The following is a 27,766-nucleotide window of genomic DNA, read 5'->3' as shown; positions in this document are numbered from 1 at the left end:
ACGTCGGGAGGTTCTCGAACGCGACCCGCGTGTACTGGAGCGTGTGCTCGTCGTTGGGAAGGATGACCGAGTTGTTGGCGGCAGCGGCGGCCGTCGCGAGCAGCGAAGCGAGAAGGAGTGTCGGGGCGTGCATGTTGGTGGAGGACGTCGAATGGAAAAGTGTGATGTATCGATTCAGTGATGCGGTACACAGTGCGATGCCTGCAGCGCTGCTTGCTGCTTTGACATTCAAAGGAAGTCGACTTGCGACAAGGGACACATTGCCTCGTTCGATGGAACTGTAGTCGCCAGGAGTCATCACCAGCGATCGTGTCCGTACGCTATGGAAAATCAGATGGGTGGCTGGACGTTTATTTGGTACAGTCGAAATGTTGACAAATTGCTGCAGAAGATTGGGAAAAATGAGACCAGCAATACAGACGATCCGATATCATGCATTCAGTACTCGGGGTGCGATCGTCGTTAGACGCTCGTAGATACCGGTACAATCATCAGTGTACACTCATCTCCCTCAGGTCTAAGCCTCGCCCCAAACGACGATTCACTCAGGCGTTAGAGGGTTTAGTGTACGCATAAATGAGCGACACTTGGCAAAATACACTGTTTGCATAGCCAAAATGTAGATGATAACTCACACCAGGGTGTCTACAAATATATTATAGATATTTCTACTCCATCTGTTTGGGTTTCAAAAAATGTAAATATCCGGTGCAGTTCATGCACGAACGTCCAGCCACCCATCTGATTTTCCATAGCGTACGGACACGATCGCTGGTGATGACTCCTGGCGACTACAGTTCCATCGAACGAGGCAATGTGTCCCTTGTCGCAAGTCGACTTCCTTTGAATGTCAAAGCAGCAAGCAGCGCTGCAGGCATCGCACTGTGTACCGCATCACTGAATCGATACATCACACTTTTCCATTCGACGTCCTCCACCAACATGCACGCCCCGACACTCCTTCTCGCTTCGCTGCTCGCGACGGCCGCCGCTGCCACCAACAACTCGGTCATCCTTCCCAACGACGAGCACACGCTCCAGTACACGCGGGTCGCGTTCGAGAACCTCCCGACGTGCGCGTCCAACACGTGGGACATTGCCGGGCCGCAGTACGACACGTACTCGCGCTGCACGACCAAGCCGGACGTGATCCTCGGCATCAACGTCTTTCGCTGCCGCAAGTACGCGGCGACAGCGAAGAAGACGCCCAAGGGCCGCGACGCCAACGGCCAGATCATCAAGGGCAGCGACAACGTGTACAACTGCGACGAGTGCTTCTACGGGTACCGCCGCATCGGCCCAGGTGGCCCGCAGGAGATTGAGCCGCTCACGCTCGACGGCTACAAGGCGCATAACCTCACCGGGCTTCGCGGGTACTTTGTGCCGCAGCGCATCGGCGACCGCAACTACCTCCGCTCGTGCTTTCTCACCGAAGGCAAGAACCTCGGCGACCTCTGCGAGTCGATCCACCGCCAGTCGTTTGGCCAGGCCGATGGCGCTGACGCCACGTGCATTCTCAAGCACGAGATCAAGACGTCGTCGGGCCACATTCGCAAGTCGCTGCCGTTCGACGGCAAGCTCAAGGACGACGACAACTGCCACGAGTACGCAATCGTCAACAACAAGATCGCGTGCAAGACGCGCAAGTAACTGTCATTGAATAGCAAGTCTTGTATTTTAAAACTCGCTATCGTTGTTGTGGAATCGGCGTCTGCGAACATGGCGTCGTCCAGGGTAAGGTGGACGCGCCGGTTTGTCAAGGGTCTCGTATCGAGCCTCACTGGCAATTGCAAGAGGCGACAAATGTCATGCCTCGACGGTTTGTGTTTTTGGTCGGAGCGCGCTGCGCCGCACGGAAAGCCGCAGCGAGTCGAGCGGGGAGAGGCAGGATGCGCACACGTTCCGACCTTTGAAGAGAACCAGCACTCTATACCTGCACCATCACTCACACGATGGAGCCGGTACACAAATGTACAGCATTCCTTGTTTTCTTCACTGTTTTATACAGCAAGTAGCATTACAATCTACAGTGTGTAATGATGCTTTGATATGACATCATTAAGCTGTCATGTCAGTTTGCATTATCGCGCATGTCCGACACGAGCGGCAATCTCCGCAGCCTCGTGGAGGTTGTCATGATACCTCACTGCTACCACGACGAGAAAGAAGATCTGTGGTACGATGGCTCCGAGCGTATGGCAATCCATGGCGTCGACGTCGTCTGGCCGCTGGCGCCGGCGCAGGCGGCGTCCTTGCTGGAAGCTAGCCCCGACAAAGCGACGCTCTTGCTCCCGCCGTCGGCCATCACATCAAGCATGTACGTCGATCAAAGCAGTCATGATTACTGCGACATTGTCTGTGGATTGAAGCTCGACGCGCGCTATGCCTACGACTTTGCGCATTTCGCGATTGATGGCGTCGGGTCGGCGTCGGCGCTGGTGCCGACTCCTGCTTCGACACCGGGAATGTTTGCGACGCTGCTCTACTTTGTGCCGTCCGACTGCATTGGCGGCGCCGTCACCATCACGTACGAAGACCAGACGAAGACGTACGAGACTCTTGACGGACACTCGGTCGTCTTCTTCAACACGTGCCACGTCGCGGTCGCACCGATCACATCGGGCACCCGCGGCATCTTTGTGCACCGCGTGAGCTACGAGGACTACTATGAAGGTGACAACTTGTGTTTCGCGCCCCCGCCGCTGCCGTCCAAGGCCGACATTGACGACGCGATCGAGATGCTGGGCGAGCAAGAGTACTGCGTCGTCCACGTCGAGCTTGAAACGCGGACCGCCGCGCCACAGTATGCAACGCTGACGGGTCGTGACAAGGCGGTCGTCGACTGGCTTCTTGCGGCGGAAATCTTTGACATGGCGTTCATCACGGTGAGCGATGCGACGCTGAACGAGCGTTGGGTCCCGCCCATGGGGACAGCCAAGGGCCGATGGGTAGAGAACAATGGCTCGGACCGCGGGAAGACCATGCGGAAGCTACCCGACATCTTCCATCCGCAGTGCGCGACGCCATCGCGTCTTCAAGCCGCGTGGCGCTTTCGCCCGATCGCGTACTTTATCGAGGAAGAGGCGATCGACATTGTCGATGACGGCTATCACCCGGTTTGCCTCGTCTTTTGGCCCAAAGCGCTCCGCTTGACGCTGCTCGGTCTTGTCCGCACCGTCGCTTTGCTGCGTGATCACGTCGACGGGTCGTGCTCGGACGACTTTGGGTTCGGGTCTACCCAAGCGCTCTTTGAAGCCGCTGTGCGCTTCTTCACTGGTGCCGAGCCCGGTCCGGCGCAGCTCAATCGCTCGAGTCGGTTGGGCATGGCAAACGTTCTCTTTGACTATGGCGACCGCACGCTCATGGCGGACTATCTGAGCGGCATGCGATGGGACGAGCACGATGTCGCTATCGTGCCGTGGGTGGTCTCGGTCGTCCGCCGCTTTGGCTTGCCGGCCATGACGGACGCTTTTAGCCGCCTGGACGTTCAGACGTCCGGTTCGTTCTGGCGCAAGGTCCTTGAAGGCATCCGTGCTGACACGCCGTCGTGTGAGCGCGACGTGTACGAGATGGCATCTCGTTGGTGGACCAGCGCACTGAAATGGAATTGAATGCCTGTGGACGGTATCCAGCTCGCGGCGTGGCTCTATGAAAACGACCTGGCGCCGAGTACGCGCGCTCTTCTGTCGGCGCGTCTGCCGGCCGATGTCGTCGACAATATCGTCGTCATGACGATCGACGTGGCACCGCTCGTGCAACGATTCAAATACGAACGCGGGCTACCGGTCGCCTTGTGGTCACTGCGTGCGACGCCGCTGCCACGCCCACTGCACGACGCCTACCTCGACTACGCGCTGCAACTCCACAAAAGTGATGTTGACTACTACGACGAGGCCGCAGCCCACTTGCTCTTGCTGACGATCGGCTCACGACGCTTTGAAGCTGCCGACGCGCTTGCATCGACGCGGCGCGCCAGGCCCAAGTTTCAGCAGACGCTAGCAAAGTTGGAGAAACGAGGCCAGCTCACCGCGGCGCAAGAACTGATCCTCGACACCTACCTCTCAAGTGTTTAAGTTGAACGACACGGCAACTCCATAGAATCACATTTTATAGACAATAATGTCAAGATGCGATCGGAGCAATCACAGCCGTGTTGTCGTTGGATTGCGACAGCACGTGATCAAGACAATCAACCTCATGGGATCCCATTCCGCGCATACACGCCAACATACGGGCATGCCGCCGTAAGCTGTGTCCTTGCTTGGTCAGCTTGTCGCACACACAAACGCGTGCCCATCTCTCGTATGGCAGACTGTACAGCACGAACGCATCATCGATTTGGTGCGTTCAAAACCGCGTCAGTCACAGAATGTCGCTGACAGCGTGATGATCACTGGAGTGTAAAGTTGTGGAGGTGTTTTCCTTAGATTTCTCTAGGTTTTCTGTACAAGTACTAGTACAAGCTTATATCGATAGCTCATAGGAACAGGAGTTCTCTGTACAGGCATTTGATGCATTAGGCATATGCAAGACCACACACACCTTTTCAAGTACAACTTGAAGTATGGATGCACAGCGCTATTTGGGTGCGACAGCCACGCTGTCCCAGACCCGACTTCTATGGAATGCCAAAGCAGCAAGCGGCTATGCCCTCCATGCACGCTGGTATATCCTCGATCGAATGCATTCATAGAACTCACTTTTCCATTCGACGTCCTCGACCAACATGCACGCCCCGACACTCCTTCTCGCTTCGCTTCTCGCGACGGCCGCCGCTGCCACCAACAACTCGGTCATCCTTCCCAACGACGAGCACACGCTCCAGTACACGCGGGTCGCGTTCGAGAACCTCCCGACGTGCGCGTCCAACACGTGGGACATTGCCGGGCCGCAGTACGACACGTACTCGCGCTGCACGACCAAGCCGGACGTGATCCTCGGCATCAACGTCTTTCGCTGCCGCAAGTACGCGGCGACAGCCAAGACGATCGGTAGCGACAACGTGTACAACTGCGACGAGTGCTTCTACGGGTACCGCCGCATCGGCCCAGGTGGCCCGCAGGAGATTGAGCCGCTCACGCTCGACGGCTACAAGGCGCATAACCTCACCGAGCTCCGCGGGTACTTTGTGCCGCAGATCATTCGTGATCGTGACAACCTCCGCTCGTGCTTTCTCACCGAAGGCAAGAACCTCGGCGACCTTTGCGCGTCGATCGAGCGCGACTCGTTTGGCCAGGCCGATGGCGCCGACGCCACGTGCATTCTCAAGGAGCCGCTGGGCTGCGGTGAAGGCAGCGTCACGTCGCTTCCGTTCGCCGCCAAGCTGCAGGACGACGACAACTGCCACGCGTATGCGATTGAAAATCGACAGGTTGTCTGCACGGCGCGCGCCTAAGCAGCGCACACAATGCTGAGATTGTAAAACATAAACCCGTTCTTGTTTCTTTGTGTGTCGTTCGAAGAAGCGGGAATATCTCCAGTACATTGGCACGTTGAGCAGGGCGAAGCGTGTCGGTATGTGGAAGAGGTCCACCTGCGACATCAAGGACAGCAGCGAGCATGCGCTTGTTGAACCGTGGGCTAACGGCGCAGTGGATGCCCTGCTCGTCGTACGGTGCGCCAACGACACATCACTTGACGCGCATCGGTCGTTTGAGCATCGCGTCGACGTAAAGTGGTCTGTCGCATAGTCCATTTCCCAATGCCACGTCATGCCAAGCGTTACACGAACGTTCAAAAACAAGTGGACGAGGAAACCGTGAAACTGACGTCGACCGTTCGGTCCACCCAAAGTGTATATATGTATCCGGATAGTACAATCGCTGACCAATCAAATCGCCGAGAAGACAAACCTACGCGTTCGATGAGTTCGATCGATGTGCAAAAAAGAGACGTCGCGGTCCGCAGCTATTAATAGGAAGCCTGGATGATGAAGATGCGGCGCTGTCAGCAGAAGATTACAAAGGTATATGCAGCCTGCATATACCTTTGTAATCTTCTGCTGACAGCGCCGCATCTTCACAGCTGCATAATGCAGCTGCGTCGCGTCGTCATGCCTCGCTTGGATCACGAATCAAGGGGTACATCTCGGCGCTCCGACCACTTGCGCGAAGTGCCATTCTGGAATATTCACCAAAAGATGGCCGTAAGGGTAATGCACCACGCCGACGCATGCGTCAATGCGAGAGTTCTGTGCTACCCATGAGGTAATACTACAATTATTGTGATCCTAGCACTCACTTCTCGATCCCTTCCGATGGCAATGCTTGGGTTTTGCACGGGACGTTGCTGGCGACCTCAGCATTTCTTTTGAAAAAAATGTAAAAAAAGATGAAATAATTCACATTGCGACCGTCGTGCACTCGCTACCCGAGGCATGCACATACCGAACTACCTTGCACGAGTCGAGCTCTAATACATACATGTGGACCATCAAGGGAATTCCCTTATGTACCATGGAGAGAGCTCATGGAGAGAGGATGTCGGACGTCAGTGGATGGGACATGGAGTTGCTCCAGCCAAGTGATAGGCGAGGTGATATTTTATTACCATTTTATTTCACCTACAATTATCTAGTATACATGCACGGCATTTAAAAGAGAGACACGGGTTGTCAGTGGTCATTTCGAGATTTCGAGCATGGCAGGTGGCATGTACGGGCAGCCGCCCGTCAGCTACGGGACGTACGCGCGGTCGGTCGCGAGCCCGAGCCGGCTCAGCGAGGACGAGGCAATGCTCGCCAAGCTCAGCGAGTACGTCAGCACGGGCGCGCTCAAGAACATCATGCAGCTGCTCAAGAAGAAGCGGTTCACGGCCTCCGACTTGCTCAAGCGCGAGATCCAGCGGCTCAAGTCGGCGCCGTCCGACGTGGGCCCGGTGCCCGAGTCGGTCCGCGACTTTGACATTGACGACAGCGGCGACGAGGAAGACGCGCGGCTGCGCTCGGTCTCGGTCGCCGACGATTCGATGCTCCTGCCGCCCGCCAAGAGCTGGGCCGTCTCGTTTGAAGAAGAGAACACGAGCCGCCTCCTCATTTACGCCCGCCAAGAGTGGCGCCATACGCAAAAGCTCGCGGTCGAAGCGTCGGTCGCCGAGCTCATCATGCACGCGCTACCGCGCCGACGCCCTCTGCGCGATGGCAAGACGACCAAGACCGTCCTCGACGTGGCCAAGAAGTATCTAAGCATCGAAGGCACCGAGCTGCAGCTGCTCGACCTCATCCACGAGTTCATCGCGGGTGGGTTTGAGCCCGCCCAGAACGCGCTCCTCGCGGCCGTGTGCTCCGTCGACTACGACGACGACAACGACAAGGCGACCGCCGACGTCGACCGAAAGGACCTTTTCATCCGGTTCCTCCTCCGCTATGTTGCGATGGCCGACAGCTCGCTCTCGCCGGCCTTATTGACGCACTACCAGAACCGCGCGCTCTCGATCGTGCAGTTGTTGTGCGAGAACCACCACGAGATGTGGCAGAGCGTCGTGTCGCTCGAGGTTGACGGCAAGCGGATTCTCTTGGCGGTCGTCGACGCCATGGGTGCAGCGATCAGCATCTCGCTCAACAACCCCGCCTTGCTCAAGTGCATGGCCGCCATCACCGAAGCGTGCCAGGGCCCGAATAAGGTCAACCAAGAACTGATTGTCAACTCGAACGCGACGGCGCTCTGTTGCAAATTGCTCATGAACGACCAAGCCGTGGACATGACGATCCACCAAGCCGCGACCGAGCTCCTCCTCTCGCTCATGGAAGGCCGGACCGACCAATCGACGCAAGCCACGATCGCGCAAGCCTTTAGCGCCGACGTGGTTGTCCTACGCCTCCAATTGTACCACAAGGCGCTCCTCGAGCAGTTTGGGAGCCCGCTGGACTTTGCCAAGCACGATATTCACCGCGCGCCAATGTACAAGAAGGCAATGAACCTCACGCGGCTCGTCGTCCGCATCATGAGCCTTGAGCAAGCGTCTGGCAGCGGCGACCCCTCGGGCACCGCGTCGTCACCGCACGCGCTCAGCGCCGACGCCGACCAGGACGAGCTCGACGAGGCCGACGACGCCGAAGACCGGATGGCGTTTGAGGTGCACATGCGCGCGAAGCTCAACTCGGCGGTCCTCGGTATGCTCAAGCGGTCCGAGTCCGAGTCAGATGTCAGCACGCTCGCAACGGCCATCAAGACGGTGCTGGTAGCCAACCGTGCGCTCCGGTCGTTTGACACGCGGTCCGTGCAGGGCTTTCGCGCGTTGTGGGAGTCGGCGGTCGCCACGTACAAGGCGCAGTCGGCCCAGCGCTTCTTCAACGCGCAGCTCATTTCGGTCGAGATTCTTCGCTACGGAAAGCACTCGACCGTCTACTTTGTCAAGCCACACGACGCCATGTACTTTGACGAGCAGCTCCAGAACGACTTGCTCGATGCAATGGACATTGGCGGTGAGCATGCGATGGACGTCCTCTTGTCCGAGCAAGCGCGCGACACGGAAGAGGAGCTCAAGGTCGTCAAGCACCTCAAGCGCCTCACGCTCTACTCGCTCATGAGCTCGTGGCAAATGTGGCTCCGGACGCGACTGCTGGCGCTCTGCTTTTACATCAACTTTGTGCTCTTGTTGATGCTGCGCATTGACAAAACGACCAAGTACCCGTACGTGACGATCCTCGGCAGCGTCTACTGCGGTCTCTCGGCGGTCCTGTTTGTCTACTACCTCATGCGGACGTTCAACTTTCACTATTGCAAGCAGCAGCTCTCGATCACGAAACTCAAGTTTCGGTCGCCCAAGACGATCCACGACCGCAAGTGGGAAGCGTTCCAGGACCCTATCTTTTACTTGGGTACATCTTGTCTCTTGTCGGCGATTTTTCATATTTTTCTCATTTGTTTTGGATCGTAGAACTTATTGCGTGGACGTACTCGCTCATCGTGTGGGTGTATGGCTGGACCGCGTTCAACACGGTCGTGCTCGGGCTCGGCGCGTTCCTTCTCCTCTTCTTCTCGACGCTCTCGGGCCTTCGCAAGTACGCGGAGATCATGCGCTTCAGCGTGAACCAAGAGATCACGTACAAGCAAGTGCGCATGACGACGCGGGGCGACCAGCTCCTGCCCAAGGTGTACTTTTGGTACAACGTGCTGTACGACACGCTCTTTTCCGAGAACGTAGTTCGCTTTGCCGTCTTTACGGCGTGCGCGATCCTCGGGCTCGTCGACGAGACGCGGTACTTTCTGTACTATGGCGTGCCGCTCGCCGACCTCATCAACCTCCATTTCGGCCTCAAGTTTGTCGTGAAAGCCATGAACATGAACATGGGCAAGCTCGCGATCACGGCGGCGTTTGGCGGCGTCGTCATCTACTTCTTCGCGCTCCTCGGGTATTATTTCTTCCAGCCCGAGCTCTCGAGCGGCGGCGACGACGCCAACCAGTGCTCGACGCTCATGCACTGCGTCATGACGTACCTCCACAGCGGTCTTCTGAATGGCGGCGGCATTGGCGACTACCTCTCGGACGTGCCGATGAACTACAACGAGAAGGGCCGGTACTTTGGCCGCGTCTTTTACGAGCTCGCGTTTTTCATCGTGGTGATCACGCTCATCTTGAACCTCATCCAAGGTATCATTATCGATGCGTTCACTGCTGTCCGCGAAGCGTCCGAGAACAAGCTCATGCTCCGCCGGACGCAGTGCCTCGTGTGCAACCGGCCGCGCGCGGTGATTGAAGCCCAAGGCATGGAGGCCGGGATCATGAACAGCTTTGCGCGCCATACCGAGACCAAGCACAATCTATGGCACTACTTTTTCTTCATCAAGTACCTCAACAGCAAGGACGAGACCGACATGAACGGCATGGAGTCGTTTGTGTTTGAGAAGATCAAGGCCAAAGACATGTCGTGGGTGCCCCATATTTAGAGACCGACTAAACCCTTTCCAACACTATACTCCACGTTGTTCCCTTCCATATTGTTGTATATACGAACCGGTGAGATCGAGGAGAGTCGACGCTACACGCTGATGCAGTGAACAACGCCAAGTGGAAGAAAGAAGGTAGGTTGGTTCGAGACAGAAAAGTGGGGTGAGCCGCGTGGAGCAATCTGCACACGGATCCGAGACCTACGAAATGCCTATCTACAGAGTACACTTAAAACGAGCAGTGCATTCATTTAGTGTGGGCACAACGGCTTAGCCAACACCAATAAACGTTTACAGATTGAGGCGGCGGCAGCGAACAATGTGTGGTCGTTGGCGCTTTGCAAGATCGGTTCCACCGATTCTTGGACCAATCGTGTGCGTTGGCGCCGCAATCGCGCTCTGTGATTGGCTGACATGATTTTCCAAACAACTTTTCTATAGAAAGTTGTTCTACAATGACATTCTACCGGCAATGCGGCCTCGTTCGCTTGACAGAAGTCATTTATCCATTACAACATGATTGCAGTCGGCGATAAGCTTCCGGACGTCACCTTGTACGAGTACGTGCTGGTCGAAGGCACGTGTGCTATCGGGCCCGACGCGTTCAACGCGCTTGAGGCTGCGGCCGGCAAGACGATCGTCGTGTTCGGCTTACCCGGCGCTTTCACGCCCACGTGTACGTCCGAGCACGTCCCTAGCTATTTGGCGCATGCGGACGAGCTAAAGGCTGCGGGCGTGGACGAGATCTGGTGCACGAGCACAAACGACGCGTTTGTGCTTGGCGCGTGGGGCAAGGAGCTCGGGACGACCGGCAAGATCCGCATGGTCGCGGACGGCGACGCCTCGTTTATAAAGGCCACGGGGCTCTCGCTCGATTTTACGGGCAAAGGATTTGGCGTGCGCAGCGCCCGCTACTCGATGCTCGTCAAGGACGGTGTCGTGACGACGCTCAACCTGGAAGACGGCCCGGCGTACAAGGTGAGCGGCGCCGACACGATCCTCGCACAGCTCCGGGGCTAATGCACACTGCCAATAAGCTTATAAACATGTAGACAGATGCGTCTCTCGATGTGTAGTACGCGTTTTGTGCCGACTTGACGGAGAGGCTGCCTTGGAGTGATGGAGGTGCTTGCGTCGTCGTTGGCGTCGTCGTTGTATGCTGACGTCTTGCGTAAACGACAAGCTCTACCACTGGGCCCGACGATGCTTCTGCACCTAAGAGTGCGACCTTCGACAGCGTTTTAGACCGTCTCGCACGCCTTCAAGTGCCGGAAGAGGCGCATCAAACGTTGGCTCTCTCGGCTATCGATATGGCCAATTTCATTCGGCCTGCGCATGCTCTCATCATGCGCGCTTTTGCGTCACTTTGGCGGCACTCTGCCTTCCAGCTCTCGATCTCAACCCATGAGCTCAACCTGTGCCCTGCCAGCGTGGCACGGGTTCGCACCCAAAGTTGTCAAAGCTGATGCTGGTACCGACAGCTTCCAACGACTACGACGCGTTGCCCTGGCTTGTCGTGCATTGTATTCCGAGCCGGCGACAGTTCCCTCGTGCACAGCACCATCGAGCAAGCCGTATCCAGATACCGGTAGTAGCTCCGTTTCGATGTATCCACGACTAGTACAGTGACTAGTACAGTATCGTTGTTGAAATAAGTTATCACATGCAATTATAAAGATCTAGTGGGCTTCCTGATGCGAGCAGGAGGCGTGGCCGGTGCGTCAAGTGAGCAGCGTCAGTGGTCATGATGCGGGATTGTGCGAGGGACAAGGTAACCACAAGGGTCATCTCCAAGAGCGTTGAGCGACGCGCCAAGCGATGACACCACAGCGCGACGAGCCAAGTGCCGGACATGCAGTCGTGTGATAGTAGCTGCCTGGATCGCTAGCGCAGCAGCGGAAAGTTTCGTCAGCGTTGTGCGGAAGACGCGGTTGTTGCGTTCGAGCCAAAGACAATACCAGACGCAAGCGCGTAGGATCGGCCAGAGGGCATAAATCAATGGACGACGTGTGGTCCGAGTACGGCGCGGCGACGGCGTCGTAGCCTTGTAGAGTATTGCACAAGGCTCTCTCGATCGAGAGCAGGTCGTTTACACTACGTAGGCGGACACTATAATAGGCACGAGAGGGCTTCCCAAGCTCGGATGTTGACATCATTTTCACGGCAGATTTCTGTGACGCTGTCATTTTTCAAGCGGCAATAGTGGGATGAAGCTTCGGGACGTCGCCGATTTCTTCGAGTCGTCGTGACGCTATAACTATGCACACGCGGTATGGGATGCGGTGCTCCTATGGAACGGGACACCACCTCGTTCGGGTGCCTTGACGACGACGACGCGCTCGGTGCTGCCGTCGTCCTCGTGTGTTGCATCCGCAGAGGCCAGCAACGATGACATACGGTAGTGAAATGCGTGATCGTGCCATGTGGTGGGATTGCCAATTTGCCCCGCTCAACTCATCGTCGCTACGACTGCCACGTATTTATGACCGCATTTCATATCAGGCGCCGATGATTCGCGAGATTACGTTACACATGCCCCGCTTCGGTCGCGAAGCTTCAGCAAAATTGTGCTGTGGTGTTCGTACCATGTCATTTTCAGATCTTCCATCTCGCGCCCAGTACGCCTCCGCCTCCAGGATGCACGGTCGCTAACCTCCTGCTTGTATTAGACGTTCAAATGATTGCTATTGGTGACCAGCTCCCTGCCGTGACGCTCGGCGAGTACAACGCTGTCGAGGGCACGTGCGCGATCGGCCCCAACCAGATCAAGGTCCAGGAAGCCGCGGCCGACAAGACGATTGTCATCTTTGCCGTGCCGGGGGCGTTCACCCCGACGTGCTCGGCGCAGCACGCGCCCGGCTTTGTCGCGCTTGCCGACGAGTTTAAGGCCGCTGGCGTCGACGAGATCTGGTGCCTCAGCGTCAACGATGCCTTTGTCATGGGCGCGTGGGGCAAGGAGCTCGGCACGGCCGGCAAGATCCGCATGATCGCCGACGGCGACGCCGTCTTCACCAAGGCCACGGGCCTCGAGCTCAACATGACGGGCCGCGGCCTCGGCCTCCGCGCCGCCCGCTACTCGATGCTCGTCAAGGACGGCATTATCAAGGAACTCAACCTCGAAGTCGGCGGCGCCTTCAAGGTCAGCAACGCCGAGACCATCTTGGCGCAGGTCCGCGGCGAGTAAGCAAAACTACCTGTAAATTGACATTCATTTCTTGCACGATGCTTGGATTCTTTGGCTCACGCCCCGCAACCGCGAACAGAACGTCAGTTTGATGCCTGCGGCGAGTCAAGGAGGGGTGGTTGCCCGCCTACGGCGATAACCCAGCCATCGTAACGTGGCGTATGCCATATTGAAGGCGTGTACATGATGCAGACTAAGCCCAATTGCAGCGCCTCGGGCCCTTGCTAACGAGCTGACCTGTGTCGGACGCTCGGTTGAAGGCAGCGTTGAAGGTGTGACCCGGTTACGGTTAGAAAGCCGTCCTTTTATGCAACGGTTGGATCCCAGACCGCGCGATGCCATTGGTCAAAATGAAGCCAATCGGATCGGGCGCATATCCAAATCCGGTCATTCCATCGCTTGCTCTGAGCCGCTCATCATGCTCCAGCGCCTCCGCCACACGCCTGCCCTCCGCACCATGACCCGCGCTGCTAGCACGTCGACCAAGGTATGACCGATGACAGTCGTCGCATGGCCTCATGCACGTATCCTGATCATAGCTCACTGTCGGCGCGAAGCTGCCGGCGACGACGCTCACGGAGCACCGGTTGCTTGAAGGCGAGGGCTATGCCATTGGCGCTAGCCCCATCGACCTCCAAGCGGCCTCGAAGAGCAAGACGGTGGCCATCTTTGGCCTCCCCGGCGCCTTCACGCCGACGTGCTCCGAGTCGCACTTTCCGGCGTTCCTCGACCACCACAAGGACTTTGTGGCCGCGGGGGTCGACGAGATTTGGTGCATTGCGGTCAACGACCCGTTCGTCATGGGCGCGTGGGGTCGCTCGCTCAACGCGACGGGCAAGATCCGCATGATCAGCGACGGGGACGCGGCCTGGACCAAGGCCAACGACCTCGTCTTCGACTTGACGGGCAAGAACATGGGCGTTCGCAGCACGCGCTACTCGCTCCTCGTCAAGGACGGCATCCTCGCTGCCGTCAACGTCGATGCTCCCGGCAAGTTTGAAGTCAGCGACGCCGCGACGCTCCTTGCGCAGGCCAAGAAGCTCTAAGTCTCTCTGTTCACCGTCATCCCAAACAGTCGTTTCTTCCACTCATCTTTGCGGTGCATGCTTACGCAGTGGCTGATGCTATAACGCTTCACGTCTCCTAGCAAACCATCTTTCCACGGCTCGCACTCGTTCATCGATAGTGCGTACACGCTCTGTGCCTGGTCTCGCGCCATCACAGCTCCTACCACGACATGTAGCAAGGCGAGGGCAGTCTTGAAATCACTTTGCACTTTGGCACCCACCAATGACCCATGAGACGCTCGTGTCACGACGCGTCAGGAGAGATGGGAGCATGCACAGTACATGTACAGCAGACGACGATCTTCATTTCTGCTACGGCCCGAGCTGCGTATGGGCACGTTGACCAAACTGGAAGCCCGCTTTTGGGAGTCGCGCCGCGGGCAGCGGCGTCAAGACGTCTTCGTACGACTGTGCATTGACATAGTGCGACTGCCGGCCAAACGAGCTCGTCACATCGAGACCGTCGTCTTCGTCGTCCTACACCATGCACGCTGCCTCAACAACGATGCCGATAGCACACAGTAGGTACGTACGCTAAAGCTGAACTGCACGCGGGGCGCGTTGGTGCGGCCAGGCGTCTGGCGGTCCGGGTTGGGCGTCTGCGGGTAAAAGTACACGCTTTCGTCTTCCACATCATCATCATCATCATCGCCTTGGTCGCGATCGTGGTACGGCGAGGGGGGCACGTCGCCCTTGGTCGGTGACCAGTAGACGGCGGTCGAGAGCTGCGTCTTCTTGAGCAGCAGCCAGTGCCACGCGCGGCGCCCGACGCCAAAGACACGGCAAATGCGAATCCAGACCGTGTAGAGGCAAAGCCGAATGCGGTGCAAGAAGCGCTGAGTTGCGAGGCGATAGCGCACGAACGTAGCACGCCGCTGCATGCACGAGACCACGATGAGGACGATACACGTCGTGCACAGCGTCGAGAAGACCCAGAAGCGAGGCGTTGAGAGCATGTCGAGTGCGCTCGGACGGGAGGGCTTGGTCACGTTCGATGGGCGGGCGACAGGCACGGGCGCGGCCGGCGTCGGCACATGGGTCGGCTTCACAGCTTGCTCGTAGGCCGACTCGTCATCGCTCGTAGGCTCGACCTCGACAGGTGCGATTGGATCGCGCGCGAGGTCGTCCGAGAGGTGGAGCATCATGTCGAGGGCCTCCTTGCGCGTCGTTTCGACCATGGCTTCCATCATCGACTGCATGTGCTGCATGGTTTCAACGTGGATCGCGTCGACTTCAGCGCGGATCTTCTCTTGCTGCGTCACGAGCCGGCCGTTCGTGAGCTCGTGCATCTGCGCATCGAGCTGCGTCTGCGCAATCGACGCCAGTCGCTGCGCGTGGGCCTCCATCGTGGCCGCAGCCGCTGCAATCTGGTCCATCTCCGCGATGGAATGCTGGATCTCGATGAGAAGACGGTCTTCGCGCGCGCTTTGCAGTTCGAGGTTGCGGTACATGAGCGCAGCCGTGCCCACGAGGAAGAGGAGCGCGCACGTGACAACGCGGTAAAGCCGCGGAAGCGCCGTCTTCGCCGCCACCGCTGGCCGCACCGGCGCAGCATCGGCACCGAGATCGCTCTCTTCCACCAAGATGTCTCCATGGGCCCATCCTCTTCGCTGTGGAGGCTGCGCGGAGCGTGGTCGGACGCCCGTGCTCATCGCGGCGATCGCTTGGAATGGGCGAAATCAAATCCTCGCATGCGGTATCCGGATGTACCAGCGTATTCGGTATGCGTTTAAACAACCTTTTTATTGTGTATTTTATATAAATTGCCTTCTTTTGCGTATTAAACGTGTTTAACGCATGACACAATACTCAAAACACACGATACCGACCTGCTTCTCTTCCATTTCCGTGGATGTTTCTTGATTCCATACAAACACCAAGCTATGAGATCGTATTTTAATGCAAATACGCGAGGTTTGAAATATTGGGTCCGCTCCCGCCAAGTAATATCACTTGCCCTCTCTGATGGAGGAAGAGATGGACGCATGGCGGCGAGGGAAGCAGGTAGACATGCTGCATGTGAGGGTCATCGTGCTCATGCTGGACAAGGGACCGTTCCTGCCTCTGCGGCCGACCGAGGGCATGGGACCCGACGCGAGAAGGATGGGACCCGACGTGGCCCGACTGCGACGGGTGCATCACCAACGGCCAGAGACGAGGAAGACGTTCATCGACCTCAGCGCCGTCCGACTGCAAGCGTCGCGCGAGATGCAAGTCCACGTCCAGAAGCAGCTCTTGGCGATCAAGCGGGCCAAGCAGGCCCCACTTCTCTGCGCCAGCTACACGAGCTTCCCCGACATGGAGCCCAAGACCGAGGACAAGGAAGACACCATTGCGCCAGACGTCATACGGCAAGTCGAAGATGCGACCGAGGACGTGCAAGCTCACGACGACGTGCCCGACCACCTCCGGGCCGACGAGGACGACGACCTCGAGCATTCTCGCGAAGACTATAATACCGATGCTGCAGCTGATGCCCATGACGACGACGAACCGGCAGAGCTCGATGACGGTGTGGACATGGCCCAAGACTGGCGACAAAATGACGATGCAGATGGCGAGTCGTATGACCTCTACGGTGCCCTGGACGGCGACGACCTTGGGTGCAGCGACGACGTCGGCCCCGAGACTTGCGACGAGTTTGACGCGGGTGTGCCAGATGATGAACGACGGGAAGACGCTCCTCCGACGACGCGCGTAAGAGAAACCTCTCCCAGTGCGGCCTACGCCCGGCATCTGCAAGAGAGACTCTGGGCCGACGACGACACCATTGCGATCTTTCAGCTGGACGAAGAGAGCTGCGGTGGCGAGGCGTTGAACGAGTCGCGTGGTCAAGACGATGATGCGCTGTCACATGACGATCTTGTCGAAGAGGCCTGGGAGGTTCCTGCGACGCTCGTGCCCCATGCGTATCCCATTCCATGGACACCGACCTTTGACAACCTCAGCCCCGCATCTCCGCAGAGCGTCACCCATTCCAGTCCGTCGCTCTCGTCGGAGGACGCCAGCACGTCCTCGAACGAGCACGCGCGTATCACCAACAGCAATCTCGAACACAGCGAGTGGTCTGCGTCTGCGATCAACGCAATCATCGGCGATGGGTTTGTCACCGATGACGCAAGCCAGCACAAGGAGCGCGGTGACGAGGAATCCGAGTCGAGCATGCATGCGCTTGGCATGGATGGCAGTGCTATTGCTGCCGAGGCCATGGAAGACGCGGCCGACGCGTCGACGGATGATGCCGCCGACGAGATGCAAAACGTGCCAGCCGCTACCAGCATGTCGTTGGACGTGTCGTCAAGCGAGTACGATCACGTGTTTTCGGGCTCGGACGTTGACGATGCGATCTCGCCAGGGTACTATGGCGACATTTCGGTGCTGAGCATCATGACGCCGGCGTCTATTGCCGAGCTCGACCTCGACGAGGATGCCGATAAAGCCAGCACGTCGTCGGCGCTTGGGGAGCCTGTTTCTGTCGACTCTGTGGACGACCTTGTGAAAACGAGCTCGCGATCGAACGCGGCTCCACGCACACCACTCAACGACGACGCCGAGGATTTGATGCTCGATGTTTCGGGAAACCTTCGGCTCGACGAGTCCAACGATCGTCTTTTGGACGGCCTCGTCATGGACGTTCTGCAAGGGTCATTGTCGCCGCTGTCGACCGAGATCCCTTCGGTTCCAGAGGTGGACGACGCCGCAGCTTTGCCCACAGCAGCAATACCTACAGCATCTCCTCGCCCACTCGACGCGTATCTCTGGCTGAATGTGCTTCGCCGTTTTGTGCCGTGCATGGTGTTTGTCGCTCTGGGCTTTGCCGGCTTGCGCTGCCGTGACCATGTCGCGGCGATGCAGCTCGACGCCGTTGCACCACGTTTGCAGCGGCTCACGGACGGCTTGGCGAGCCGCCAGTCGTTCCTCGAAGCAACGGCCCGGGCTGTAGGAACGCTGCGTACGAGCGTGGCTTTGCACCTCCGTGGAGACACCCAACTGGATGCGTATCGTCGCCAGAGTGACGCGATTGCTGCTGGCCGGTGGCGCCTTGTGGACGACTACACGGCTGCAATCAACGGCGCGCGTGCCCAAGCCGATGCGTCCTTTCACGTGGTCCAGGACTTTTCCGAGGCAACGATTGAGCAGCTTGCCAAGCACTTCAACCTGCCTTGGACGTCGATGGCATCGAACCTCGAGGCCTGGACACGCATGTGGCAGCGCGACGCAGCGACCTTGAGCCGTCGTCGTGCTGACGTGGTCGTGTGGCAGCAGCGTTTGGCGACGACGCCAACGTTTGAGTTTGAGTTTCGCGACATGCTCCAGCTCGCACGACAGTGCCGCAAGGACCAAGCACCCACCTCGCTGCCACCGCTACCGTCGCACACGGCCGAGTTTGGCACGGACTGGCACGTCTGGATGGGCTTGGTCTTGGTGTTTGCTGCCGTGCCCATGATTGCTTGCACGGGCCATTTGATGCGACCCCGCCCAGCAGTATGGCTCAAGAACGAAAGTCCGATGCGGCATGCGCCATTGCGACGCACCGACGCGGCCTCGCCGCACTTTAGTACGTCCACTGCGTAAGCAGATGCGATCGCGCTTCGTCGTTTAACGTGCTGAATCTTATTTATACAGCCGGTCCACTTGGTCCATTGGGTCGGTCGCGGAGCTGAACGTTTTCGAGCTCGACTTGGTGCAGCCGTTCAAAGACACCGAGCATGCATTTCTAGACCATCGGGGTCATGACGCACGATCGTGTCACTGTCAATCTTACATCGATCTGGTCGTCGATCGCATCGCGCTCCCGGACCCCATCGACCACGTTGCTGATCTCATCTTGGAGCATCTTTTGTGCCACGTATGCGTCGCAGTTTTGCTTTTCCGTCTCGAATCTACCCGCCTCCGACGGTCAGTCGTCGGTCTCATTTGCCTGGGGTACAATTTCATGTTGAAGAGCATGGCTTCTTGGTCGCGCTCGCCTTCGACGGCCGCGAGGCGCTCTTCCATGAGGCTTAACATCGCGCGCGCCTGCTTGTCGACCTACGTGCATGGCTCACGATATGCACTGTCAGGAAATATGACCAACGTCGGCACTGCCGGAGAGCGTCCGCGTGCGCTGCACGAGCAGCTTGTCGTAGCTCTGCTTCATGCGTAAGTAGTTGGTGCGCTGTCGCTTGGACTCGTCAACGGCCTCCTACGCATGTCTCATATCTTTTTTCAAAAGGAAGCGATGGACCTGCAGCCGCTTCTGGAGTCGAGGGATCGCATTCGCTTTGGTCTCGACCTATTTGAGGTTTTGAATCAAGTGCGTGTGCTCGTCGCCTACGGTCTCGGGGCGCGCTTTGAGGAGCTCGTCCACCTTGGCACGCAGCTCTCGGATCGTCTTGTCTTGCTCGGCGGCAAGGAACTGGAGGTATTCGTCCTTCTTAGTGCCAATCGCCTCGACCGTCGAGACCGTTGGCGGATGCACCAGCGTCGACGTCCTATCGCTCTCCGATCAAAGAACAAATTAAGCAACGAGCGTACGGCGGTGTCGCAGGGCAAGCGGCGGCTTGGACTTTGGTCGCGGCCAGCGCCTTCTCCAAGTCGAGGTTCTTCTTGTAGAGCTTCCGAATGACGGCTTCGGCAATCTGTAGCTTCTTCTCGGGGGACGGCGGCTCGTGCTCGACAGCGCTTGCACGCGGCTCTTGGATGGCTGGCGTTGGCATTGGAAGACTACGTCTTGTTGCTTCGCAGAGATGCACATATCAGACTTTACCTCGTGTGGAGCTGGCCCTTGATCGAGTGCAGCTCTTGCATCGCTATCTGTACGCAAGGGCGCTGTGCCACCGCGTGTCGCGAGGGTCTGTACCTCGTACTTGTGATGGACGTTGCCATCCAGGTGGGGCAGTGTTGGCTGGTCGTCGTGGGTCTCTTGGTTCATCGGCCGCCGAGTTTTCACTTGCTACGATGCATGCTTGAGCCGTGAGATCGCTAATGCTGGATGTGCGTACGGGTGGGGGCTGTCCCTTGTGTCGTGCGGGGGGCGGGGCTTGACTGGCTTGCTGCGGCCATTGGTTGTCGACGGCGGCAAGGTCGTCGGGTGACCTGTCGCGTTGGCGGAGGTGAAGAAGCCGCCTTTGCAATGCATGGAGCGCTGTGCGGGAAGGAAGAAGCCGCCGCCAAAGCTGCCCGAGGAGGTAGCATCCTTTGGCCGGCTCATTGCATTTATGCACGTAACTGCAAACGAACTCTAAGAATGAAGGTGGCATGGGCCGAGGTCGAAGTCATTTGCGTCGACGAGCAGTTGACGTCCATTGACACTGTCGAGGGACTCGTCATAAGCCGCGTCCAGCACCTCAACGTCTCGGTAGACACGATAAGGAGAATCCGACGTCTCTATTTCGTACTGCTGCCTAGTTCAACCTCCTCACGGATTTGACAAGCCTCCACGCCGTACGAAGCGCCTCCTACCCTCGTACCAACCGTTCACATGATGTAGGCTACAAATCTCCGCGTCCTCAACGTCATGCACAACCATCTCGCGTCGTTGAGCGGGGTCACACCCCTATTGCAGCTGCGGACACTCAAGGCCGGGCACAACCGGATTGCGCATCTCGGCTCTGTCTTGGAGAAGCTCTCGCAGCTCCAAGAGCTATGGCTCGACCACAATCGCATCGAGCTCTGCGAGCTGCCGCGCTTGCAGGCACTCTCGGAGCTCCAAATACTCGTGCTGGAGCCGAATCCATGCTGCAAGGAGCCCTCGTACAAGTAGGTTATCCGATGTCTGCTCTGTTCGAGCCAATAGGCAAACACTTTATCGTAGGTTGTACCTTATTAGTTGTCTACCGTCCCTTCGCCGCCTCAACAACATGCACGTCACCGACGATGTACGGCAGCGCGCTATGGCGTTTCGTGCCAGCGCCGAAGGTCGCGCGTTCGAGCGGCTCGTGCAGAGCAGTAGCACCGACAGCGTAAAGTTGACCAGCGAGGCCAAAGCCAGTAACAGGCGCGGGACCGAGAAAGGGCGAGCTAGCAAGGTCGCACCCCCATCGACACCACACGTACCCAGCAGTAGCAACAACAACACTGACCACGAGACAGAGGACAGAAGCATGCCCGAGGCTCCGTCCCCTCCGATGGTCCCAGCGCGACGGGGGCCACTGAAACCCAAGAAACCGCACAAGTCACCGCTTCCGTTCGACCTCGAGAGCTACCCGATTCAAGACTACATGCCATCATCGACGCCTTCGCTGGACGGTGCACCGACTGTCGATGCCATGCTGGGAGGCTCCGTGACAGCGCTGTCCATTGCCGATGCCGTCGGCGGTCTTCCCGTGTTTGCAGCTGCTACCAAGCCGCCGACCAAGAAAGCATCTGTGCAAGTGCCTTTGAAGACCAGAAAAACACTTCGCGAGCTGCCACCACCACAGCCCGAGACTGTCGACGACGCCAACCAAGTAGACGCTGGCAAGCGCGACGAAGACGACGATATCCTCGACATGGAGGCGTACCTGGCACCAAAGCCGGTCCTTTCCGCTTGCCCACCACCGGTGCAAGCCGAGTACTGCTTCAAGTACCCTGGCTCGACCGTCACCGGTGTGCACATTCGACCGGACGGCTCGGCGCTCGCACGCTGGCCCAATGGCGCCATCGCAGCGACCGTCGACCGAGATGCCGACGGCTCGTCGCGCATCTACGCGACCTACAAGGACGGATCGCTTCTGCTCAACTTTGACGGCCACGGTGCGGGCTTCGTCAACTACGCCAACGGGAAGACGATGTTCTCGACGTCGGCGGCTGGCGACGGCCTCTACCTTAGCGCTGAGAACGGCGGCATCCTCGCTTCGTGGACCAAGATGGACGGGACGCAGTGGCGGGACATTACCACCAAGCTCAGCGAGAACGTCGGCGTCGGGCTCAGTCGTTCGCCACGTGGCGACGACCTACGCATCGACGTGTACCTCGTGTGCAACGCGCTGCGAGCGCGCGTCACGAACGGCTACAACCTCGCCATGGCCACCGGCGACGACTGCAGCCACCTCTTTGGCAAGCCACCATGTGCCAAGAAAAAGATGACGCGCCCCAAGCTGCCGCATGCCGACCTTGTCTCGGAGATCCGCGCAGCGGCCGCCAAGCTATTCTAGCCAACAAAGCGTTGTCGATCTCCGTCGCGACCAAGAGATGATGTCCAGTATCTGTCGCAATTCAGACAACGTTGACAAAAAAGGAACATTTAACTGGGGTTAGGGTTGACTTAATGTTCGGTCTGCAGCTGCTCGTACGTCTTGGTGCGCTGACGCGAGTGCTTGTGCAGGACGACGAGCGAGACGACGAGGATGCAGCTCACGACGAGACCAATGACGGCGAGCGGCTTGGCGGCGGCGTCCACAGACGAGATCGCAGCGTGGTTGAGGCGGAGCGACACCACCTGCTTGTCGGCGAGCCACGGCAAGTCCGGATGTTGCTGGGTCACGTACTCGAGCAGCGTCATGCTCTCACCAGTTAGCTCGTTCATGAGCGGCGTGCCACCGAGGTATGAAGTGTCCTTTGCGTCGCCAAACTGGTTGCGGTCGTTGGCGCTGATCCACTGCGTCACGAGCTGGAGGAGCTGCGACTCTTCGTAGACGTGGATCACTTCGTACGTACGCGTCCACGGCTGCACATAGATGGAAATCAGATACGACTTGAGCGCGTTCGGGCGCAATGGCAGGTCGGACCCGTGCCGAGTGCTGACGACACGGCGCAGCCTTCGACGTTGAAGCGGTACTGCGTGCCTGCGACAACCTGGCTCGCGACCGATAAGAACGACGAGACGCAGACATGGGCGTGCGACGTGTCGTTCGTCAGCGCGTTATAAAAGTCGTCTTTGGCTTCGCTGTTCATCTCGGCGTGCTTCCAGCTGCCGGCAAGCGGCGCCGCCGACTCGACCGAGAGCACCTCGTACGTATGTGTCCACGACTGCGCGTAGAGACCAATCTTGAAGGCCGATGACGACGCACAGCTGCAGCCGCGCGTGGCTGCGACCGCGTTGGGCACTTGACAGCCGAGCACATCGAAGCGGTAGTTCATGCCCGAGACCACTTGCTGGTGGACGTGCTCGATCGACGTGACGCAGACATGCGCCGTGTTGTGGTTCTTGTACGACGTTTCTTGCGAGAGGCCATTGTAGAGGTCGTCGGCCGCGTCGTCAATGTCGCCTTCTTTCCAGCCACCGACGAGCACCTCGGGCGGCGCGTCCTCCATCGCGACGGCCTTGAGCTCAAACGCGTTCGAGCTTAGCGGCGCAAATACGTCGATCTCGTAGTTGATCTGGTCCTTATCGGTCGGCGGGCAAAAGGTGGCCGGGCACGACTCGAGCGTCTTGGCCTTGTTGTTCACGGGGCAGCCCACGACGTGGAACTTGTAGTTGATGCCGGCGACGACCTGCTTTTGGACCGACGAGATGCCCGTGACGCACACGAACGCCGAGCTCGCGTTCTGGAAGGCGCCGTACAGCGCGGGCTTGGCGTCTTCAATGGAGGTTTGGGACCAGCCGCCGACGAGGCCATGCGTGGCGGCGCCAGCGGACGCGACGGCCATCGCGGGTAGGAGCATGCGCAGCGCGACCATGCTTGTTTCGTCGGGAAAGATTCGGAAATGCTGTGCAAGCGCTATTGTTTATACCACAATCCAGTGTTTTAAATTGTTTTCTTCTCGCTTTATTGAATACAACTATGCCTCATTAAATCTTGAAATTAAAAATGGTGGTGAGTGGATGGGATTAAAATATATCGAGTTTTCCAGATCGCCAGTTTGCGCGTGTTGCGCGCAGCTGGGAGTTCGATGCACCGACTAAGAGTCAGACGCACATCAACTAACTAAACAACGTCCCAGCAGCCCGAGGGACACGATGCCGCGATGAGTGCAACGAGTAGTTTATGAGTATATCTACCTACTACGTAGCGCTTGCGACGACACGGAAGAGGCACCGTACTGGTTGACGAGTGTACTAACTTGACCAGAGTACTGGACCAGAGGTAGGCCAGAGACGTTGACCAGAGTGCTGGACCAGAGTCACATCGGTGTGGGTTACCAGATTGGAAATAGCGAGCAGAGTGTAGTAACTTTAGGCAGTAGTTGCGATTAGTAAAGGCAGACAGCGGCGGCCGCAAGCGAAGCAAGCGCGACCGAGGTGGGCACTGCACCGGACGGCTTGGGCGTCGGTGCTGCGGTCATCGCACCACCGGCGCCAATCGCGCTGCCCGCGCTGCTGCCGTTGGTCGCCGTCGCCGAGACAAAGGTCCCGTCAACCTTGGCCTGGAGCGACCCGCTGACCTCGAACCCGCCCATGAGGCTCGCAAACACCTTGACCTGGTAGCTGCTCGTGTCCTTGGTCGCGCACGTCGTGTTGCAGGACGTGAGCGACGACTCGGGCGATGCCTTGGGCAGCGCGCAGCCCTTGACGCTGTACACGAGGTTCTGGCCCGCGACGACCTGCTTGCTGACGGTCAAAATGTCGGTCGGGCACACGCGGGCGACGGCGGCGCCCACGTAGTTGGCCTCGGCGCGTGTCGCGTTGAAGAAGAGCGCGACGTCGTCGGTGGTCGGAGCCGTTGGCGTCGAGAAGCCGCCGACGAGGCCGGCCGGGTCGTCCGAAAGCCCCCCCCCGAGATCGTCGGCACGATGCGCGTGATGAGCGTCTCGTTGCCAGGCCGGGCAAAGAGCGAGATGGTGTAGCCCGTCGCCGCCTCGGTGCAGGCGCAACCCGACGTCGTCGCGGCCTCGGTCTTGACGGCGCAGCCCTGGACGTCGAGTTTGTACTGGATGCCGGCGACGACCTTCTTGGAGGCAGAGACAAAGGTGGTCGCGCAGACGCGCGGGCAGCCGTTGCTCGGGTAGCTCGCCGGAAGGATCGAAGCCTCTTGGTAGAGGCTCTGGACATCGGCAACGGTGGCGTTGGCCCAGCCGCCGACGAGGGCTGCGTCGGTCATGGCCGAGGCAAGGAGCATGGACGCAGCGAGGGAGCGCATCTTCGTGCTGGTAATCTTCTGGTGAGAAATCGAATGTGCACGTGGCCGCCAGATCGAGCCGCGCTGCCCACATGGTTTTGTTGCACTTTTCTCTCGGCGTTTGTATCCATAATGTGGACGGGACATCTGATTCCTGGCATGAAGACGCAAACCGACCGACCGACAAGGCTCCTCCAGTGGAGACGCGTCAATATCTGGGTGCTGCAATGGCTGCCACGCCGGTCGATCTTCGAGATGTTAAATCCAATGGTTGTCTGTGCGCCGACCAGGGTTCCCATTGTCACGCAGCAGTGCAGTCAAGGTTAACGGGATTGAGCTGCCCCAAGGCCCAAGAACAAGGCATGAGCCACAGTGTCTGCATTGCTCAGAGCCGGTCGTTCCTCGCGTGCATATTCGAACGCATCGAAGCAGCAGATGGCGTCTGATTCAGGCGTGCAACGTGGTGCGTGTGTCAGCGCGTATCAGATCTGACACGCGACTTGGGTGCACGTTGGATGCCAGTGTCTTGCCACCAAAGCCACACACAGCAAAACGTGTTTTCCCCAGAGCCCTTACAGTCCGTCGTGGAGTCCGACCGAGACGTACCTTGCGTCTGGGTCGGGCAAGCGCCGCTTCTATGCTACATGGTAACTGCGCGCCTCCACATTCAGAGTCATGCGCCTTCTCGACGTCGATGGGCAAGCCACTGTAGTATAGTAGCTCCTGCTTTTCAAGAGCGTCATCGTTTGATGGCAATACAGAAGAATGTGGAAATAGCCCAAGCCCACACACGGCTTGCCCTCACTGAACGACGTAAGCTCGACTCCTTCGTGCAGTGCATTGGGTTCACTCATGGATAATAACCTTTCCGGCTATCGCCAGGCTGTCTGAAAGGCGGCTGAGGCCAGCGTTGCGATCATCATCATTCCTTCTTCTGAGAATGCATGCGATCTCGTTTCCCACCGTGAAAAGTCAATTCACACGTGTAAACCTCTCGTATATCATACTGTGAGATATGTATTTTAGAGTGCATCCGAACCATTGGACAATAAAACGCCGTCGCGGTCCCATAAATAGATCAAATCAGACGACTTTGCACTTTCACAAGGTGCGTACGTGTGTGCTGGCAGCCTCCTGCCATAGGCAGCTGACGAGAAAGATCCGTAGCTCTTGACAAATGGACGCTCTCCTCGCTTCCGATCTCTCGCCTGAGACACTGGCCGCGCTCCAGGCGCACCTCGCTGCGGTCCAAGTCCGCGACGAAGACGACGACGTCTCGGAGGACTTTCGCCTCTCGCAATTGTGCGGCTTGAGTGCGCACCATGTCCATGATGCTTATGGCGATCAAATGTAGCTGGTACGACCAAAAGACGGGCGACGCGCTGGCGCTCGAGGCGCTTGAGAAGAGCAAGGGCGGTCCGATCGCGTTCTTGAGCACCCCCGCGGCCTTCAAGGCGCTCAAGGTATATCAACGAGCAAATTGCATATCGTTGAATGCGATGGTGTGGCATGCAGGCCATGGAACCGGAGCGTGAAAACGTCTACTTGTTCGAGTACGACCATCGGTTTGGTGACAAGTACGGCGATGCGTTTGCGTTCTACGACTACAACAACCCGCTGGACGTCGACACCAAGTTTCACCATTTTTTTGATTATGTGCTCGTGGAGCCACCGTACCTGGTACGGTTCGGATGACAACTTTTCGGTTTGTAGCATTTTTTATTCATTTTTTGCTCTAGACGTCGCAGTGCTTGCGTGGGTTTGCCAAGACGATGCGCCTCATCTCGCGTGAAGTCGACATGGTGGACGGCGTCGAAGTGCTCAAGACGCCCAACACCTTTATCAACTGTACGTTATACCAACACGCTTGCAAACACGAGTGACAACATTGGTTTCGGATGTAGCGGGCGCGATGCACAAGGTCATGTTCAACGAACTCAAGCTCGTGCCCAGCGGGTTTGTCCCGACGTTCGAGTCCAAGCTCTCGAACCGCCTCACGACCTACATCAACTATGAGTCGGAGCGCTTCGGCCCTTGCGACCACACGTTCGATGACGATGTTGAAGAATAGAACAATCCTCGATCACCCTCGGAGCGCTTCTACCTATTCTTGGGTCTTGCGGCCCTTTCTACTTGCGCCATCACGGACGGTTTGGCATGGATGGAAACAGCTAGGGTTGGGGCTATCTCTGCTGGATTTATTACTCTCAAGACTACAGCGTCTACATGATACACGCTTGCATCGGAAGCGACTATAGTCCGTCGTATAGCTAGCCAGCGCTTGGTCGGCCCGCAATGCTCGAGTTCTCATCACAGAGTACCGGGCAGTAGCAAATGGGGTAGTAGAGACAAATACGACCCGTTGAGTCGATACGCGCTCGTTCCTAGAACGGTTCTCTCATATATATGGTACTCTCGGCGCGCGACCCAACGTTGCGTTGTTATTATGACTCGCTGCTACTGGAAGTGCCGCTGGCGCTTCGCATTCTCGTGCTTGCGACCATCATGTTGGCCAAGAGCCCTCCGCGACAGACTAGGTTTGAAGCCCTCGGCTCCAACGCGAGCCCACACCGCCAGAGACACCTTGATCGCCGTCGCCTGGATCGCGCACTAGTCGTCACAAATGCCGAACGTGGTCGATACTGTCGACGCGCCATCATCGCAGAG

General features: G+C 58.1%; 15 protein-coding genes across 15 annotated transcripts; 11 read left to right on the top strand and 4 right to left on the bottom strand.

Moving 5' to 3' along the window:
• Positions 1–942: 942 nt before the first annotated feature.
• Positions 943–1,650, top strand: SPRG_02780 (hypothetical protein; the record flags this gene model as incomplete). The annotated part of the gene is made up of 1 exon (XM_012341367.1): positions 943–1,650. One exon carries the CDS (start codon positions 943–945, stop codon positions 1,648–1,650), a length of 708 nt encoding a protein of 235 aa, XP_012196757.1.
• A 440-nt stretch (positions 1,651–2,090) lies between these two features.
• Positions 2,091–4,190, top strand: SPRG_02779 (hypothetical protein; the record flags this gene model as incomplete). The annotated part of the gene is made up of 2 exons (XM_012341366.1): positions 2,091–3,560; positions 3,633–4,190. The coding sequence occupies 2 exons, from the start codon at positions 2,091–2,093 to the stop codon at positions 4,071–4,073; spliced, it is 1,911 nt and encodes a 636-aa protein (XP_012196756.1). The 3' UTR covers positions 4,074–4,190.
• A 536-nt stretch (positions 4,191–4,726) lies between these two features.
• On the top strand, positions 4,727–5,395 carry SPRG_02778 (hypothetical protein; the record flags this gene model as incomplete). The annotated part of the gene is made up of 1 exon (XM_012341365.1): positions 4,727–5,395. The coding sequence occupies one exon, from the start codon at positions 4,727–4,729 to the stop codon at positions 5,393–5,395; it is 669 nt and encodes a 222-aa protein (XP_012196755.1).
• A 1,214-nt stretch (positions 5,396–6,609) lies between these two features.
• Positions 6,610–9,933, top strand: SPRG_02777 (hypothetical protein). The gene is made up of 2 exons (XM_012341364.1): positions 6,610–8,818; positions 8,878–9,933. The coding sequence occupies exons 1-2, from the start codon at positions 6,640–6,642 to the stop codon at positions 9,885–9,887; spliced, it is 3,189 nt and encodes a 1,062-aa protein (XP_012196754.1). The 5' UTR covers positions 6,610–6,639; the 3' UTR covers positions 9,888–9,933.
• Positions 9,934–10,383: 450 nt separating this feature from the next.
• On the top strand, positions 10,384–10,907 carry SPRG_02776 (hypothetical protein; the record flags this gene model as incomplete). The annotated part of the gene is made up of 1 exon (XM_012341363.1): positions 10,384–10,907. Exon 1 carries the CDS (start codon positions 10,404–10,406, stop codon positions 10,905–10,907), a length of 504 nt encoding a protein of 167 aa, XP_012196753.1. The 5' UTR covers positions 10,384–10,403.
• A 1,580-nt stretch (positions 10,908–12,487) lies between these two features.
• SPRG_02775 (hypothetical protein) lies at positions 12,488–13,110 on the top strand. Its single transcript, XM_012341362.1, has 2 exons — positions 12,488–12,505; positions 12,557–13,110. The coding sequence occupies exon 2, from the start codon at positions 12,565–12,567 to the stop codon at positions 13,069–13,071; it is 507 nt and encodes a 168-aa protein (XP_012196752.1). The 5' UTR covers positions 12,488–12,505; positions 12,557–12,564; the 3' UTR covers positions 13,072–13,110.
• Positions 13,111–13,456: 346 nt separating this feature from the next.
• On the top strand, positions 13,457–14,162 carry SPRG_02774 (hypothetical protein). Its single transcript, XM_012341361.1, has 2 exons — positions 13,457–13,558; positions 13,611–14,162. The coding sequence occupies exons 1-2, from the start codon at positions 13,490–13,492 to the stop codon at positions 14,115–14,117; spliced, it is 576 nt and encodes a 191-aa protein (XP_012196751.1). The 5' UTR covers positions 13,457–13,489; the 3' UTR covers positions 14,118–14,162.
• Positions 14,163–14,450: 288 nt separating this feature from the next.
• On the bottom strand, positions 14,451–15,825 carry SPRG_02773 (hypothetical protein; the record flags this gene model as incomplete). Its single annotated transcript, XM_012341360.1, has 2 exons — positions 14,672–15,825; positions 14,451–14,615 (listed from the first exon to the last, which is right to left on the bottom strand). Exons 1-2 carry the CDS (start codon positions 15,788–15,790, stop codon positions 14,451–14,453), a joined length of 1,284 nt encoding a protein of 427 aa, XP_012196750.1. The 5' UTR covers positions 15,791–15,825.
• Positions 15,826–16,102: 277 nt separating this feature from the next.
• Positions 16,103–18,772, top strand: SPRG_02772 (hypothetical protein; the record flags this gene model as incomplete). Its single annotated transcript, XM_012341359.1, has 2 exons — positions 16,103–16,142; positions 16,188–18,772. Coding segments are annotated over 2 exons (2,566 nt in total), but the record flags the coding sequence as incomplete, so codon positions are not given.
• Positions 18,773–19,413: 641 nt separating this feature from the next.
• Positions 19,414–20,073, bottom strand: SPRG_02771 (hypothetical protein; the record flags this gene model as incomplete). The annotated part of the gene is made up of 4 exons (XM_012341358.1): positions 19,981–20,073; positions 19,888–19,934; positions 19,656–19,844; positions 19,414–19,612 (listed from the first exon to the last, which is right to left on the bottom strand). Exons 1-4 carry the CDS (start codon positions 20,050–20,052, stop codon positions 19,414–19,416), a joined length of 507 nt encoding a protein of 168 aa, XP_012196748.1. The 5' UTR covers positions 20,053–20,073.
• A 280-nt stretch (positions 20,074–20,353) lies between these two features.
• On the top strand, positions 20,354–20,883 carry SPRG_02770 (hypothetical protein; the record flags this gene model as incomplete). The annotated part of the gene is made up of 3 exons (XM_012341357.1): positions 20,354–20,478; positions 20,529–20,564; positions 20,611–20,883. The coding sequence occupies exons 1-3, from the start codon at positions 20,368–20,370 to the stop codon at positions 20,881–20,883; spliced, it is 420 nt and encodes a 139-aa protein (XP_012196747.1). The 5' UTR covers positions 20,354–20,367.
• Positions 20,884–21,407: 524 nt separating this feature from the next.
• Positions 21,408–22,255, top strand: SPRG_02769 (hypothetical protein; the record flags this gene model as incomplete). Its single annotated transcript, XM_012341356.1, has 2 exons — positions 21,408–21,661; positions 21,686–22,255. The coding sequence occupies exons 1-2, from the start codon at positions 21,611–21,613 to the stop codon at positions 22,253–22,255; spliced, it is 621 nt and encodes a 206-aa protein (XP_012196746.1). The 5' UTR covers positions 21,408–21,610.
• A 110-nt stretch (positions 22,256–22,365) lies between these two features.
• Positions 22,366–23,720, bottom strand: SPRG_02768 (hypothetical protein; the record flags this gene model as incomplete). Its single annotated transcript, XM_012341355.1, has 2 exons — positions 22,366–22,794; positions 22,851–23,720. 2 exons carry the CDS (start codon positions 23,718–23,720, stop codon positions 22,366–22,368), a joined length of 1,299 nt encoding a protein of 432 aa, XP_012196745.1.
• Positions 23,721–24,233: 513 nt separating this feature from the next.
• SPRG_02767 (hypothetical protein) lies at positions 24,234–25,144 on the bottom strand (the record flags this gene model as incomplete). The annotated part of the gene is made up of 2 exons (XM_012341354.1): positions 24,621–25,144; positions 24,234–24,591 (listed from the first exon to the last, which is right to left on the bottom strand). Exons 1-2 carry the CDS (start codon positions 25,118–25,120, stop codon positions 24,234–24,236), a joined length of 858 nt encoding a protein of 285 aa, XP_012196744.1. The 5' UTR covers positions 25,121–25,144.
• A 1,041-nt stretch (positions 25,145–26,185) lies between these two features.
• Positions 26,186–27,204, top strand: SPRG_02766 (hypothetical protein). Its single transcript, XM_012341353.1, has 6 exons — positions 26,186–26,207; positions 26,267–26,401; positions 26,454–26,562; positions 26,615–26,779; positions 26,839–26,947; positions 27,004–27,204. Exons 2-6 carry the CDS (start codon positions 26,277–26,279, stop codon positions 27,168–27,170), a joined length of 675 nt encoding a protein of 224 aa, XP_012196743.1. The 5' UTR covers positions 26,186–26,207; positions 26,267–26,276; the 3' UTR covers positions 27,171–27,204.
• Positions 27,205–27,766: the final 562 nt, after the last annotated feature.

The sequence above is a fragment of the Saprolegnia parasitica genome (genome assembly GCF_000151545.1).
Source record: "Saprolegnia parasitica CBS 223.65 unplaced genomic scaffold supercont2.7, whole genome shotgun sequence".
NCBI classification, from domain to species: Eukaryota; Oomycota; class Saprolegniomycetes; order Saprolegniales; family Saprolegniaceae; genus Saprolegnia; species Saprolegnia parasitica.
This window is presented reverse-complemented; position numbering and strand designations above follow the sequence as displayed.